This window comes from Anthonomus grandis, chromosome 14, assembly GCF_022605725.1.
Source record: "Anthonomus grandis grandis chromosome 14, icAntGran1.3, whole genome shotgun sequence".
Classification (NCBI taxonomy): Eukaryota; Metazoa; Arthropoda; class Insecta; order Coleoptera; family Curculionidae; genus Anthonomus; species Anthonomus grandis.
This window is the reverse complement of record NC_065559.1, coordinates 13561014-13578343: the sequence shown is the minus strand read 5'-3', so window position 1 is coordinate 13578343 and position 17330 is coordinate 13561014. Positions and strand designations below refer to the sequence as shown.

General features: G+C 32.3%; 1 protein-coding gene across 6 annotated transcripts in view; it reads left to right on the top strand.

Moving 5' to 3' along the window:
• Positions 1-17330, top strand: part of LOC126744651 (protein Fe65 homolog) — a 148752-nt gene that overhangs the window by 28100 nt on the left and 103322 nt on the right. For 2 of the 6 annotated variants that reach the window (XM_050452166.1, XM_050452163.1), the window contains exon 1: positions 14542-14751. The exons of the other annotated variants lie outside the window; for them this stretch is intronic. In XM_050452166.1, coding sequence (XP_050308123.1) covers positions 14727-14751 — 25 coding nt within the window. In that variant the 5' untranslated portion in view covers positions 14542-14726. Of the gene's footprint in view, positions 1-14541; positions 14752-17330 lie in introns of those variants that run through there. 6 annotated transcript variants of the gene reach the window in all.

Here is a 17330-nt window from a genome sequence, read left to right as displayed (position 1 = left end):
AATTATGTTGCCTCCTCGTTTAACGGGAAATATTTATATCAATTTTTTAAGAAATGTACTGCCAGAACTATTAGATGATCTGCCCCTAAATATACGACAGAACTTATAGCTACAACACGATGGAGCGCCAGCTCATTTTTCAATTATTGTCCGCGAGTTTATAAATGAAAATTTGGGAAGGCGCTGGATTGGCCGCGGAGGCCCTGTCACCTGGCCAGCGCGCTCACCAGATTTGACACCCTTCGATTTTTTTCTTTGGGGGGCATATGAAAAGTCTCGTATATGAAACTCCAGTCGAGTCAGAAGAAGACCTGGTGGCCAGAATTTCCGCAGCTGCTGAAGTAATCCAAACCACGCCTGATATTTTTAACCACGTCAACCTTAATATGGTGCGTAGATACAATAAATATATCGATCGTGGCGGCCGGCATTTTGAGCAATTAATATTTTAAGTTTATTTTTGTAATACCAATCTTTAATAAAATTTGTTTACGTTTCTAAAATTGTTAATTTGTTGGTTTTTTATTACACTTAAAATCATTTAAACATTTTATGCCTCAAGGTAATTATAGTGACAGTTAATTAATTTGAGTAACAATTAAATAAAGTGGCTTCCTTAACTTTTTTTAAACATTTATTTTTTATTTACGCCAGATTTTTTTCTAATTGTTTATTAATAATAATAAGTAATTCATTTTTGTATCTCATAACTTGCTTTTCGTCAATTTTCACAAAAACGGTGTTATTTACCATTTACCGACTTTTACTAAGAGCACCTTTTTTATGTTAAAAGCATAGGAACATCATAATCTAATGCCCAAACGGGCAGAAATTAAAGTCTTAAAGAAATGGGCCTAAATTTACCAAATACCCCCCTGATTCTGAAGCCCCTAGAAAATATTTTTTTTATTTAGTAGGTTTAAAAGAATAAACGTACTAACAATAATTTACCTCCCAAAATTGGTTGCGGTAGCTAAAGTAGTGCCGGAGCTATTAAAAAAAAACTAGTTTTTAAAGGTTATTTTCAAAGAGCTCTAGCTCCCTGAGGAAGCTTTTCCGGACCCATGTTTATATGAACTTTTGTTTTTATTTTGACGTTTTCTATCTGCCCTAGAAGTTTGTAACATGATCAACCCTGTATACCTGCTTAGTTATTTATAGTTTCTAAGGAAAATAAACAATTTAATTTGCCGTCAATTACATTTGTGACAGTCTTGGAATAGTGAAAATTTATTTGTTGAATTGAAGATTTTACTTCCAAAATGCCGAAAGAGTGGAAATTATTCTAAATTATGGTGCCCAAAATCAATGTGCTCACATTTAACGCCAGACATCCGGAGAAGATACCTTCGCATAGGTATGTTTTGGACCTTGTTACTAAGTTTACTGAAACTGGATCTGTTGCAAATAAAAAACGTGATCATCAGCGAATTTTGGATGAAGCCGCTCAAGTTGAAGTTTCGGGTCATTTTGGAATAAATCCTAATACTTCATTACGCAAAATTGTTGCTGCCACTGGTATTTTATTAGGCTCTGTTCACACAGTTACCAAACTTCATAAATTTTATCCATTCAAAATGAAAATATTGCAAGAGTTAACCGAAGACGATTTCGATAGGCGAGTTGAGTTTTGTGAAAAAATGACTGAAGCGATTAATGATAATACTATTCATGTAAAGAATATCTGCTTCAGCGATGAATGCACATTTTACCTAAATAGATTTGTTAATAAGCATAGCTATAGATATTGGAGCACTGAAAATCCTCATGCATTTGTAGAAGGGCATACCCAGTACCCTCAAAAAATTAATGTATGGGCAGGCATTTTAGGAAATAAAGTGATTGGGCCATTATTTATTAACGGAAATTTAAATGGAGACATTTATTTGGATATGTTGGAAAATACCATCAATCCGCTTATAACTGAATCCATTGAAAACCAAATCGATGATGATGGAATCCCTATACTTGATGAGGCTGAAATATATTTCCAGCAAGACGGCGCTCTTCCTCACTATGTTTTTTCCGTTCGGCAATGGCTAGACGACGAGTTTCCAGATAAATGGATAGGGCGAAGGGGGCCTATAGAATGGCCTGCTAGATCTCCTGATATAACGCCGTTAGACTTTTTTCTATGGTGTCCTTTGAAATCTATTGTGTTTACTCCCCAATCTGAAAGTTTGGATGAACTTCGTCAAAGCATCATCGACAGCTGCCATGATATCCCACAACTTGTTTTTGAAAATGTCTGTCAGGAATTTAAACCTTGCCTATATCATTGTTTGGCCAAAAACGGGCAACATTTTGAACACTTATTGAAATAAAAACTGATATTTTCCTGTTTTTGTTTTCTATCGGAACAAATTAAGATAAACAAAGATTTTTCTAATTTTCTCGAAAACGAATCGACCGATTTAAAAAGACTTCAAAAGACCTTTTAAACAAGCTATTACTCGATACCCCTTGCCATTTAAAATTTTTAAGGGGATGACCCTGGGGGGCAGAGGGTTAAAAGGGGTGAAGTAATTTTAGGTTAAAAAGTTGTCCCCCTTGACAAACCTTTTGACGTATTTCGGCGTTTTTTTTTAAACACTGGTTTTCGATAAATCCATGGTGGGACGTTTTCAAATGAACACCCTGTATATGTCGAGATATAACTGAAAATTTTCTTATTTGAAAATGCGTGTAAACTTGACAACAGAGAATCGATGAATATGTTGGTAAACAAAACACCCCCTTTGCCCTCGTGCGCATGTTGAACTACAACAAAGTTATTGTTTACTAATTATAGCCTTTCAATGTTCTAAGGTGGAAGTGAATTGATGCACAAAAATATAGTTTTTCCCCTTCCAAAAATGTTATGCCGTAAAATATTCCCTTTGCTACAAAATTACAATGGGAGGCAAATTACAAATGAGGGCACTTTTGAAAAATCGGGATTAGATCTACTAAAATCTGATTTACGTGCAATTGTACGTCCTCAATTCCCCACTCGGGCGTCTTGCTGTCGATCCGTACGCTGGGTTCGCCTCTTCGTCGCGTTGTTCTCCACAGTGGATGAATACCTAGAAAATGAAGGACATTTTTTAATATCGCATTTTTTATGAATCGGTTATGCTTATTGTTTTAAGATTATTAAAAAATTTATTGTGCACATAAATAATATTTCTTACTTGGGATTATGCACTCATTTGACTTTCTCCAAAACTGCCCAAATATTTAGTTATCTAACTATCTATATGTTTACTTTGTCTTTCATCTATTTTCATATACTTAATAACAGGGGCGGTTCGTGGATTTTTAATTTGGGGGTTCAAGTAAGTAAATCCACCGTAGGCTAAAAAAGCCAGATGAAAACGAATGTATAAAAAATAAAGTTTTTAAAGAACAAAAACTACAGAATCAGATTTATTTATATTTAAAACTATTCTTCTAGCAAATACTTCACTTTACTATCTACATCTAAGATATTTTGTACAAGTTTTTTTATTATTTTAAAATTAGTCTATTATATTCATGCAATTCAATACGTCGTCTTTTATACATTTGTGCATTATTTTCATTGTTAGCTTGTTGAAATAATAAAAATATTTTATGAAAATAAAAAAAAAATCTGTACGTGTTTTTCAAAATTTATGTAAGTATGTAACATACTATCTGAATTTTTTGGACTGGTCTTAATTAAGAATTATTTCGACTTGTGAAGTTATATGACGAAGGGCTTCTAAATGGAAATTAATATCACCTGAATTTAAATTACGTATAAGTTCATTTGACGAATTCATTATTTCACCATCCTTCCCCTTTTAGAACTTTTTAATTTCAATTTTTTCTTCAAAGGACGATGGCCTATTTTCTAAAATATATTTAATATTCTTCTAAATTTCGGATCGGAGATACATGGAACCCAGAAAATAAAAAGTTTCTAAATAAGGTAAAAAATTATTTTGTATCCTACGTTATAAATTTGAGCGACATATCTAGAAAATTGCAGTACCCATTAGAAAAAAACCAAATAAACAAATATTTTTATTTTTTATTAAACTGGCGGACGTATCATGTTATAACGGGTAGTGCCATTGTGCCCCAAGGATGATTTTCCAACCCTTATAAGGAGTCAGGATTGGTTATCTACTTGTATTTTTTGAAAAATTTTAATTTTTTTAAGTACTTCTTCGTAATAGCAAGCAACCCGTTACTGAACGTAATATTTTATTTATTCTTTAATTAAAATCCTGAATGTATTTTTTAGTGACTTACTCTTTTTTTATAAGGTTCTATGTGATATTTGTCATCTCTATTAATAAGTGTACATTGTAATAAATAGTATTTACATTTAGGATAATTGTATATCTCTGACTCTTATTTGTCTTAGACCCATGATCCTCCATGACCTTAACTAAGTCTTATTAACGAATGAATATATGTACAGGGTGGAATCGATAAGGGATAATCGATATCTAATAGGTAGTACAGGCATGTTAAATTAAAGGGTATTTCTTTTAAAAGAGGATCTACTTTTTTTTGTAATTTAAAAGAACAGTGACGCTCTAATTTTTTTATTTATTTATTAACCTTCTCTCACTCACTGACTGATGAGCCACGAGCATTGAGCATTTTGCTGACCGCATCCTTTTTAATTAACCCTTGTTGCTTTTGGACTTAAAAAATAGTCACCCAAATTTTGGACTCAAAATATTTCAGGACTTTTTTCAAATATTTATTTTTAATTGATTATTTAAGATCATAAGTATGCACAATAGAACTATAGAATATTATCTGCATTTGATGTACTCTTCAACATCTAAAGTATAATTTAAGAAATATAATACAGGGTATCCGGAAAAAGGAGGCCAATCCGCCGGCTACATGTAGGGTGGACCAAAATAATGCGACTTTTGTTATGCCATTTTTTAATTGGGCGCTCGGTATTCAATATACAGGGCGTCAAAATGAGAAATATAAAATCGTTTTTATGAAGTAAGTCGAGTGTTTCAATAAAATATTAATTTAAAATTTGGTATAAGAGGGTTTTTTGGAACGAGAAACTGAAATCCGTTCACGGATTCGCTATACCTTGCAGAGGGCGCCATCTACGGTATATTGCATGTGTTAAAAATACCAAAACTTTTTTGTATCCCTGTATAACAAAGTTCTAGTAAAAATTCTAATTATTTAATCTTTTCTTGTAAAAAAAGTATTCTTAGTAAATGTCGGCCTGAGAATCCGGTTATTAGATATATTAATTGTAAAATCTTAAAATCTAGATACTTCTTTCTAAACAAATTTGCTGACCTCGGGCACCAGAAACTTTTTACGCTTCTAACGCTCTTAACAAGCTTCTCAATTACTCCTCAAATAAATCTGCATTTTTTTATTACATATTTGTATTTGGTGTGTTTTCTTACGACTTATAAAACCATAAAGGCTCATAGACCAAGAAATGTACCCTTTTCCGAAATGACGAATATGGTTCTGATGTTTGGTAAGTTTTAAATATTACTGTAAACAGTACAAATACCGTCAATTCTCAACTAGGAAATTGTGACTCCAATGCTAGTTTAGCCGCTAGACGCTATGCCCAGACATTCCCAAACCGATTTCATCTTAAAAGAAAATATTTTTTAAATTTGATTAACCGCTTAAGAGAGAGTGGAAGCTTCAGCGAAAGACGCAAGGGTAATTGCGGTCGACATCGTGCGGTTCAACCAGGGCAAGAGAAAAAATTTTAAAAACTTGTGGAAGAATCACAAAACATTAGTACTAGGGCTTTCGCTGGAGAGAAATATTCGGAAAATAAAGTTTACAATTTATAAGAGTTTACAATTTACGGATTCAACAACTTTAGCCATTTGATCTTCAAAACATTTAAAGCTGCTAGATTCTATACAGAAGAGAGCTATTCGTCTTATCGACAAACCAGAACTGACAAATAGTCTGGATAGTCTGGAGCACAGGAGAAAGGTGGCTGATCTCTGTTTATTCTACTGTTATTATCACGGTAAGTGCTCCTCTGAGCTGGCAGGCCTGATCCCACCCAGGGCTGTTCCGGCAAGAAGGACGCGTCTAGCAGTTGCGGCTCATCAACATCGAGTCCACCTGCCTACCCCAAGGACGTCGCTGTATCGGGACTCATCGGGACACATCTCTGGAGAACATGTTCTTTCTGGAACGGGCTTCCACCTTACATATTTCCCGACGCATACAACCTGCAGCGATTCAAGATAAATGCCCACAAATATCTTCGCGCAAGCACCACTCCAAGAGTGACATAGGACTTTCCTCTTGTGCTTCTTTTTACCATAAAAAAAAAAAAAGTACAGTGTCGTTTACTTGACGATCCCGAGGCAAGACTTGCTTTTTGTAGATGGTTATGTGAAATGAATAATAGAAATGTGAATTTTATAAGGGCGATTCTGTTTACTGACGAAGCCACGTTCACGAGAAATAGCATAACAGATATCCATAACGCACACTTATAAGCTAAATAGAATCTTAGGCCATAGCTAGGACACATCATCAAGTAAATTTTAAAGTCAATGTGCGGGCAGGTGTTGTGAATAACTTTCTTTTAGGACCTGTCATTTTACCAGATAATTTGACTGGTGATTCATTTCTGTTGTTTTTACAAGAAATACTGCCTGATTTGCTTGATAATTTGCGTTTAAATTTAAGACAAAATCTTTGGTTTCAACTCGACGGTGGTCCGGCTTATTTTGCTATAAATGTTAGGAACTATTTACATCAAGTATTTTCTAATCGCTGGATTGGTTGGGGTCGAGATGCTCCTGTCCGTGGCCATCCCGTTCGCCCGACCTTACGCCTTTGGATTTTTAAGTCTGGGGATGATGAGTATTTCATCATCATTTGCGTATATGGTTCCGATTTTAAACGAGGATCATTTAAGGGAAAGAATCATTGCAGCTGGAGAGCGTTTCAGGTTGAAACCAAATATTTTTCAAAGCCTTATATTTTCTTTATTCAAGAGGGTCGGATTTGTATAAAAATGAATGGAGGTCACGTAGAACAAATAATTTCGGGTCATTATTGCCGCAAGCGCCCTCTGCAAGGTATAGCGAATCCGAGAACGGATTTCTATTTTTCGTTCCAAAAAACCCCCTTACACCAAATTTTAATTTAATATCTTATGAATCACTCGACTTACTTCATAAAACGATTTTATATTTGTCATTTTGACGCCCTGTATATTGAATACCGAGCGCCTAATTAAAAAATGGCATAACAAAAGTCGCATTATTTTGGTCCACCCTACATGTAGCCGGCGAATTGGCCTCCTTTTTCCGGATACCCTGTATATTCATCAATACATCAATATAACAGAAGTCATGGATATCGAGTTATATCCATGTTATATATATTATATTATCTTAAGTCGGTTTACTAAACGCGGCATGGTGTGGGATTTTATGTCTGTTTTTGTATTCCTATTTATCTCATACACTGCCGTCTAAAATATAATTACCATTACATAAATTATCATAATCCGCTTCAACTTAAAATACCAGCAATGATTACGAGAACATGTTTTTATCGAATCAACGAAGTGCATAATAAAGTGCTGCATGCATAGCAAGTGCTTAATATTTGACGTACAGCCGTGAATTAGAATAGTATCATGGAATTGACGAATAAACGCAGGATTTTTACGATTCTGTACTGTAAATATTCTTAAATAAACTGGTGTCCAATAAATCTGACTTACGTTTTTAAAAAACCAAGGCCGGTTTTAGTAGCATTTGTGCAGCATTGGCTTCGTGAGAGCATTTTTTTCTAAAAAAATATCTTTAAAGTCCCACCGTGATGTTTTTTCTGACTAAATTTATCAAGAATAAAAACCTTAATCTTTTTAAGAAACACCACACACAGTCTTTAAGAATTCCTGTTGGTCTCGATATGGGAGTGTTCGTCTTTGGGAGATAAAGTGATGGTTGAAAACTTAAAAGTTCTGGTGTTTTTGACTCTAGCAAATCAGAAAATAAAGCCTCCATCTTCTTTGACTAGGGATAGGTAGATTATCTAATATTTATTCATCCACAATAATTTTCATTTTATTTGTTTTTGGTTAAAATGATACTACATTTTTATTTTGGGCTAGAATTAGTGTATTTTTTATTGAATTAATTTTAGAAAATAGATGTACATTTGTTTATTTTCATGTATTCAAACAAAGCAAAAATATGTGTTGGTATTATTATACGTGGTTATTTATACTTTTTTAGAAAACTTTTTTGATTTATTTTTTAAATTTTATAAAAATCTATTGCATTTCAGTATGCTGACTAAAACAATGTTTAAGTTTGACCTCGACTACTATTAAAATCATTTCTCTTTTTTTCTCTCTCTATATTCCAATTCATATTAAACAATTATTAATTTTCTTTTTATCAGGAAAAATCAAACTTAATTGCTAACGCTGTCTATAATGTGTATAATAATATATTTTCGCTATGAAAATATGTGCTTAGATACTTAAATTTATTTTTTGATATATTTATAATGTTTTAAAATTTGGGCTGCAGACGCTGGTTTGATAGGAGTGGTTGCTGGTGAGAATTTAAAATTTTCTTGCTCGACAATGGCTAATATTTTAAATCAATCACAAATCTATCGCATTCTGAATCGATGCATTCAATCTTACCCAAAATATTATAAAAACCAACTCGATATTGTTTTCAATTATTGTTCTAGATTAAGCTGGCAGTCAGCTTAATCTGCCTCGACGTAACAAATTTATTTCCCAGCATTCCACCATAAGACTTAGATTGCATATTGTTAATAAAAAAACTTTTACTAGAAAACTACCCACTTTGATCGTTCAAAATTTGCTTATACTGTTAAACTTAGTACTAAAACAAACTCCTTTTTGAGTGAGGTATTTATAGACTTAGAATACAATCTTGTATATAGTCTAGTATTATTTAACAAAAGATATGTAGACGATGTTTACATTCTTTGGGATGGATACAACGAACAGCTGAGAGATTTTTTTTAAATTTTTAAACTCACTACAGGATAATATTACACTAGAAGTCGAGAACAATAATTGTCGCCTCCCTTTTTTAGGCCTTCTTTTAATAAGATAAAATAACAGACTTGTTTTTGAAACGTATACAGGGTGATTGATGATTGATGGTACCTTAGACGTTTACGGAGAACGGAAAATGGAATTTTTTGAAAATTTGGAAAATGCACATATCACAATTTTTGTATCTAGCGGTAAAATCACTAATTTTAAGCAACCCTGTATAACGTAGAATACATTTTTATAGTGAAGACTAATGTCCAATACTTCCGTAAATTACGCTCATAATTTCAATTTTCTGCGCGTTCCAGTGCCGTAGTAATAAAAATTTATTTGGAGCTATGTTTTGGTCAAAAAATAAAGAAAATAATTAATTTCTCGAAAACCACTAAAATAGGTATAGGAACGCCTTAGACAACAATAATCATAAAGCGCTAGGGCATAAGAAAATAAAAATAATATACAGGGTATTCTATTTAAAACAACAAAGTTGCTACTACTTTTTGGTATAAGCGGCAACGCTGCATCGCTAAACATATTTTTAATCATTAGATCACTAGATAAACCCATGATTTTGATTTCAAAAAAATCTATTTTTCGTTCTCCGTAAACGCCTAAGGTACCATCAAACTCCCCGTAGAAAACCATTTTCTACAAATAACGTAATAAAATTTGGCAGCTTTAATTCGTTATTCTACAGGTTATTTAATGTCCCTTTGTCACGAGAAGCATTTAATAAGGAACTCTTCACCATTAAGTTAATTGCTAGAAATAATTTGTACCCAGTAAAATCTACCATCAAAATCCATTACCAGTTTGTTAATAGGTACAAATTATCATATAATATAAATTGGGGAAACAGAAAAATCTGCGAGTACGTATAGGCCATGACTTACTTTGGCAATATCTCATCTCAGCTAGCAAGGATCTTTGCGTCGTTGAATATCGTTTGTGTCAACACAACAACACAAATCGAAAATTAAAGACAAACTATGCCCAGTGTTATCTTCCGGTGTTTACGAAATTAAATGCCCGGAGCGCCCAGCAGTCTATGTGGGTTAGTCTGGCCGGAAAATTTGGAGAAAATCAATGAACATATACATCAGTTTTTTAAATACCTTAATACCGACAGAGCTATTTGTAAATCTCCCTTTGTGAATCATTTGTTGTCCGAAAACCATTCATTTCCACTGAAGGATGGCAAAAAAATTGTTACATGCATTTGTGATAAGGGTAAAAAACTTGATCTTTTAGAATCTCTTAAGATCAACAAAGCCTCAAAAACCCTTGATTTTACTTGTGTAAATGATCAGCAGTCGTATAGCTCGCATTTTATTTTTAATAATATAGTAGACCATAATTTTATCATGTAGTACCGTGTATTGTGTAATAACGAGTGCCATCTATTTTTGTTATTTTAACATAGCATTAATGTCCAACCCTAAGTGAATAATCTGTGATTTATATCATTATTTGTTTTATGTATTTTGTTTATTTATTTATAGATGTAACTATCCATCCAATTTATTTATTTTTTAATATCTGTTAGTTTTTGCTAGTCATTAAATTTTTATATTGTGAATGGTGTGTTGAATGTCCGGTAAGTGTTATTTTTAAGCTTTATAATTTAAAAAGAAAAGTGATATTTTCTATTATAGGTCTGATGATGGTTTTAAGGAGAAACATGTTACCATAAGTACTACATCAAAGATATCAACTGTTAATGCAGATTTAGCGTTTTTATTTTAACCTGGATCAATCCGGATTTAGAGAGCAATATAGTACTAAATCTTGTCTTATTAACCTAGTTAATGATCTAAGGCTTAATGAGGACCAAAAGAAAATAATTGGTTTGGGCCTTATTGATTTCAGCAAAGGTTTTGATAATATTAGCCGCACTATGTTACTTGCTTAACTTCACTATTATGGGTTTTCAAATCATTTTACTTCTTTCTTAAAATCGTATCTCAGTAGTAGATATCACTGCGTGGCAATAGGACAACGTCCTTATATTTCAAAATGTAACTATGTTTTAATTAAAACTTTGTGTATACATCATAAGTCATGTGTTCTCTTCCTTCGCTCAAATAAAAAAGTATTCTTTTAATCAAAAAATTCACAAAATTTTTTGAATTTTGTGAAATTTTCAAAACTGGTGCAAACCCAATTGTGGGGAAGAATTCAGCACTCTTTTCACGGCCCATATCTTATGTTTCCAATAAGAAATTTTAACGAAAATCCGCAGTTCCTCTTTCAAATTTTATGGACCGATAAAGCTATCTAAAGCTAAGCCGATCTAAGCATAAATATGTGGTAATAATATGATCACACACTTTGAGATTAACATTATAATCCAGATCGCTGGATTAGAAAGGGTCTATGCCCACCTAGATCTTCCGATCTAACTGTGTTAGACTATTATTTATGGGGATGAATTAAGGACATGTCTACAAAACATGGCCCATAACAAGAGAAGATATGACAAAGCATATTCAAAATGTTCTAAATTCCATTCCTCAATCGGATATTGAGCTGTTACGCTTTGTAAAGAAAAATTGAGAACTGTATTTACAAAACAGTGGACACTTTGAACAATTGTACAGTCTATTTTTTGTTAAAGTTTTTGTTCTTGTTCTTTGGTTATAAGCCGTTGGCATTTAACTGGTTTACATGGTTTAAATTTTGGGACTATTATGTTTAAATTAAATTTTCTTTTTATTATAATAACTTCAAAATATTTAGAAATATTATTTTTACATAACTTGGATAAGTCCGATGCCTAGATAAACTGCAAAAGAAGATGCGAAGTGACATACTCGTATTAAGCGTCACAACCAAATTCTTGTTTCGGTAATAACTCAAAAGGTAGAAAAGATGTATATAGCCAACTGTGATTTGCAAGTTTTTTCTAGAAAATTTAATTTACTTTTCGATTTTGCTATCAAAATTATTGACCTTATAATTACGCTTACTAGTGGCCCTAAATAATTTCCCGCATTTTCGCTTGGCCACTTTTTTAATGTCAAAAGAAAATTCGAATGATGTTAGATTGACAGTTCCTGAGATATAGCACGCGTACTAAAACAAGCTGTACCAAGTAACTATAATTCTACTAATTAAAAAAACATATGTCTATTACTAACTTTTACACTAATTTTATACGGTTTTATTACACGGTATATAATACTTATATTACACGGTATATAATACTTATATTACATATATTATACTTATACTAATACTTTTCTTCCCTCCCCTCACGTTTTGTTGTGTTGTCTACCCATATACAGTGTGTCCAAAAAGTCTAGAAAAATAACTTTTACAGGTAAACGGATAACCTGGTTAATAAGCGCTTGGACACGTCAATTCTCTTTCATTTTTTTGCATGTTTTCAGATCTCTGAAAAATATACAGGGTGCATCAAGAAGACTTGACACCTGTCAGCTTTATTATTTTAAGTAGAACACCCCATTTATTGATGCATTCTATGATAAATTCTAAACACATTTCATGTATAACAAACACCCTATACCAATCTGAACGAAATATCAAGAATTGAAAATCAAAATTTTTAAAAACTACCAGGCTCTAAAATCTAAATTATTTAACTTGGAGAAATACGGGTTGCACTTTCGTATTTTAGTTTTTCATAAGCTATTGTTAACAACAACCTTAAATTTAACTAAAGCCTAAATAAAAAAACAAATTTCTAGTTTTAAAATGTCAAGAAAATAACGCCCTTTTTTAAGAAAGCTATTGAAATAGAAATTTTAGTACAAAACGAAACTATTTAATTAAATGTTCAAAATCTTTCCTTGCATTTCCTGACAATACGCAAGGGTTAAATAAAATTTTTCAAAAACGTTTCGAATCATTTCTTGTGTAATTGGGCCAGCTTGATTTGTTACGTTTATTTTCAGGTTTAGTGACAAATACTATATTTTTCAAATGTCCCAAAAAAGTAATCCAATGGGGAGAGATCTGGAGACCTAGCTGGCCGTTATGGTACCTCTCCTTCCTATCCATCTATTTGGAAACGTAAATTTTAAATAATCATGCACCTTTCGACTATAGTGCGGAGGAGTTTCATCTTACCAAACCATGCTTGTCCGTATGCCGACCAAACGTCTGATTTCAGGAACATTGCGGTTTTGAAACATTAATAAATACTTTTTAGAAGTCAAGTTTCCCTCAATAAAGTACGGGCCAATTACTTTCCAGATATCGCAGTCCACACATTAACTTTTTGGGGATACTGGGTACGCTTTTCCCGCATCCAATGTGGATTTTCATCGGTCCAGTACCTGCAAGTTTGGCGATTGAAAATGCCATGAAGCATAAACGTAGCATCATCCGAAAACACAATCTTATTTAATAAGTTCTGATCTTGGTTTAGTTTTGTCATGATTGTTTCACAAAATTCGACCCTTCTGTCAAAATCATCTTCCAATAGTTTTGGCACCAAGTGAATTTTATAAGGACGGAATTTATTTTCTTTCAAAATTATTTCAAGTGATGATTTAGGCATGTCAATTTCTTGAGCGGTTCTTCGCAAGGAACTGCGATTTTCAATGAAACATTGTAAACCTTGGGAATTTCTTTCATCATTTGTTGAAGATTTTGGCCGAACAGATCTAGTCCTTTCTTTAATGCTGCCAGTCGTCGAACCTCTACTATTTTCTGAGCAGTTGATAAAGTAATTGGATTTCGATTTGGAAATAAATCATTAAATAAATTATAATGATCTCTTCGTATGGTCTAACACGATCTCCGTAACCCTATTAATGTAATTTTTTCTCTTTCATTCAATTGAGCCATTTCGGACAATATTGAACTAAACGAAGACGTCAAATATATTAATCAAAGTCAAAGCGTCCACCTGCCTCCGGTGACACAAAAAAGTACCGATCTGAAATAATTTAGATTTTAAAGCTTTTTTTTTTGGTAAAGTTTTTAAAAATTTTGATTTTCAATTGTTTCTATTTCTAAAACAGCTTCTTAAGATTGATGTACATGAAATGTATTTAGAATTTATCATCAATAAATGTGATATTCTATTTAAAATAATAAAGTTGACAGCTGCCCAGTCTTCTTAAGGTACTCTATATATTTTTTAGGAGTTTTTGGACACACTGTATATTTGTATACCAATACAATTATCTTTTTTTTTTAAATAATAATTTTTTCTTTTCTTTTGTAATTCTTGTATTGTATATCCTTTCTTTCCTTGTTATCTCAAAATAATTAAAATATGCCAGACGTACCAAAATTTAACATAATTTAAATACGATTTGGCTGTGAAAAGGTAAACTGCATGCCTTCTCATAAAATTGTATATTTTTTACCAACCGTCAATGGTCCTTATTAACGTCGAGTCGATCTACTGTGCGCCTCTATGTCCCGTAGTAAGTTATTTTCCGGCGCTTCTAGGAAAAAATCAATAGCTGTTTTAGGTCTGCGCGGAGCAGCGAAAATTACCCTCAGTCTGGCTTTCCCACCCCATAGACAGATCGGCGTTCGAGTTTCTACTGGTCTTTCCGTTACAGTTTCCAAATTTTCTTTGGAAGCTCCAATATAGCAACATTTTGCCAGGAAAAAAAATTCATTGTTTTAAAAAGTTAAGTTGGGTTTAATAATTGGTGAAACATCGGTGTCCTTTTCATCGAAAACGAAAAATTGCCTAATGTGGAATCAATACTACCGTTTGGGTAAGTCGTAGAAGCCGTATAACTGACCTGTGTAAAGATGACGGATAAGACGTGTCTGTAACAGGTTTTTCTTTCGCTTAAATCTTAGTAATACCTATTCTGGATTATTATAAATTATATTATTTTATTGGCTCCTGGTTACTTATTTTATTTCAAGTACCATTTTAGACAATTAGGTAATATTATATGAAAGCAGAAATAGGTCATTAACGATTCATATGATCCGCCGGCAATCTCTTTCTTTGTTAGGATTATTTTAACATATTTCAATAAAACACTCTTTATATAGCGAGTATTACAACGTACGTTATTTTTAAAGACCATATCTGCAATTGATAAAAGGACAATATTGAGCATGTCAAAGATTTTTTGACCTGAGTGAAATAGTTCGGTAGTTGATGTACTGTATAGTTCCCATGTATTAATATTTACAAATACAAATATTTTTTATCGAATACAACCCAACCTACCTATAAGGCCAATTTTAAGCAACAAAAAATATGTTTTCTTTAAAACATAGGATTATTTACAAGAATTTAATGAATATATTAATTCACTCCTAAAATTCCATACGGATTAATTTATACGTGTTCAAAATAAATGTGCAGGCATTCAGCTGTATGTACTTTTATGACGGTTTTTTTATATATATGTTCTTTGTATATGTATTTGGTTTAAAGATTTTTGTTTTATATTTAGTTTTTTGTTACAAATGGCTACATACAAGTAGTATAAACTAAAGTTTACAATTTAAAAAAGGGGAAAGCGGTAATAATGTTTGTTTATTTTTAATATCAACTATATATTTCTTAAAACAAAAGAAAAAAAACAATAAGAAAATGCATTATCTAAACTTTTTTCTATCTGTAATTATTTTTTAAAAACACTCAGAATTTAGGTCTTAGCAGTCATTCATCAATGGTCAATTGATTTTTTTTCGTAAAATTAAGTATATTTTGAAAATATGTTATTTTTGACCATATTAATTTTCTATATGAATTTCTATTAACTTTTGTTTTAATTGAATCTTTCCTTCTACTATATAGAGTGTTAATTAATGCCATGTAGATATTTCAGGGGGTGAACGTATTCTTCAATATAAGAACATATATGTAAATAGTCTAAAGCGCCTCGTTTTCGTTATATAGGGTAGCAAAATTTCAATTTTATCCTCGTATTTTGCGTTTTCTCTCTAATGTTTTTTGATAATTATTTCAAATCTGGTATATATATTATGTATGCATTGCGGTATTAAATGTGAACGCTCTGAAATTTGAGCTTTCTGATTTCTTACACTATTCTCTTAGTTGCCACCGTTCTCGATTTATACAAGGTGAGTTTTTAAGTTTATTATGAAGATCTCTGAAACTAGCAGATACAAAAAAGTTGCCTTTAGTTTGAAAAAACTGTCTATGACACCATATCATTTTCGATATAGGATACATTTTTTTTTTTTTAATAAAAGCCATTTTTATTGTTATTAAATAGATCATTTTGCATCAATACTAATGGTGTACAAGGATCGTTCAATAAGTCCACAAAATAAACAGTGTTTTTTTAAATAATCTCTTCTTAGTTCTATATTTCTGTTTTTACACCTTTTCAAAAATATGATTTCGAAAGTCCTGGAAAATAAGTACATATTTTTTTGCTTAATAGCCTCCTTATTTGAAGTTAATCATCGTCTGCCAAGCCATGTTTTTCAAATCTAGAAACAGAAAAAAATCACCGGGAGCCAAATCTGGTGAAACGGTGTAACAATTCTAAGAATTTCAATTCTGTATTTTGGCCATCAAAACTACACAGATATCATGGGCATTGTTACTTTCTCTTCGTCTCTATAGTATAGTAGTGATTCCATATTTCATCCACCACAGTTATATATGTCCGAAGAAACTCCGACTGATTATCATGAAAGAGCGTTAAAACAGCAACCAACGATTGCTCGTATTCTCTTCTGTCAGCAGACGCGGCACCCATTTTAACGACATTTTTTTACAGACAATTTTTTCTGCTTTAAATTGGAACCACTGCGCAAGGTGTGCCATATGACGGTGGCCTCAACTATTTTTCGCACTTTAATTCAGCGATCACTTAAAATCGTATCCCCAATTTTGCCAATATTTTTAGGAGTAGTATCGAATTGTAAACAACAGTTGCAAACCTCCTGTGTTTGCTGTGTTGTTAGATGTTCCATGAATTGCATCCAACTCAACTTTGATTTCTTTCGGTATAAAGCCCAAAGGAATTGGGATAGGAATTCTTTTGATTATTGTTATAAGTCCTCGTTATTAGCTTAGTTGCTTATAGAAAAGCTACTATTTTAACAATTTATTTACTTTCCGAAAATATTCTTAGAAATTCTTCCGTTCTTTGCTTGAAACCGCTCTCCATGAAAATATCTAAAACCGAAATATCAGGAAGTCTTAGTCATACAACAGCAACTTTTTTTCCTATCTATGAAATAATTTGGAAAATTTTGGCTTTTTTGATAGGGTTCAATTAACAAAAAAATATGAGGTGGTGTTATGTTGAAACCATAGCAGGTTTGTTGGAGTTTCTCAATTTAAATCTTCCCA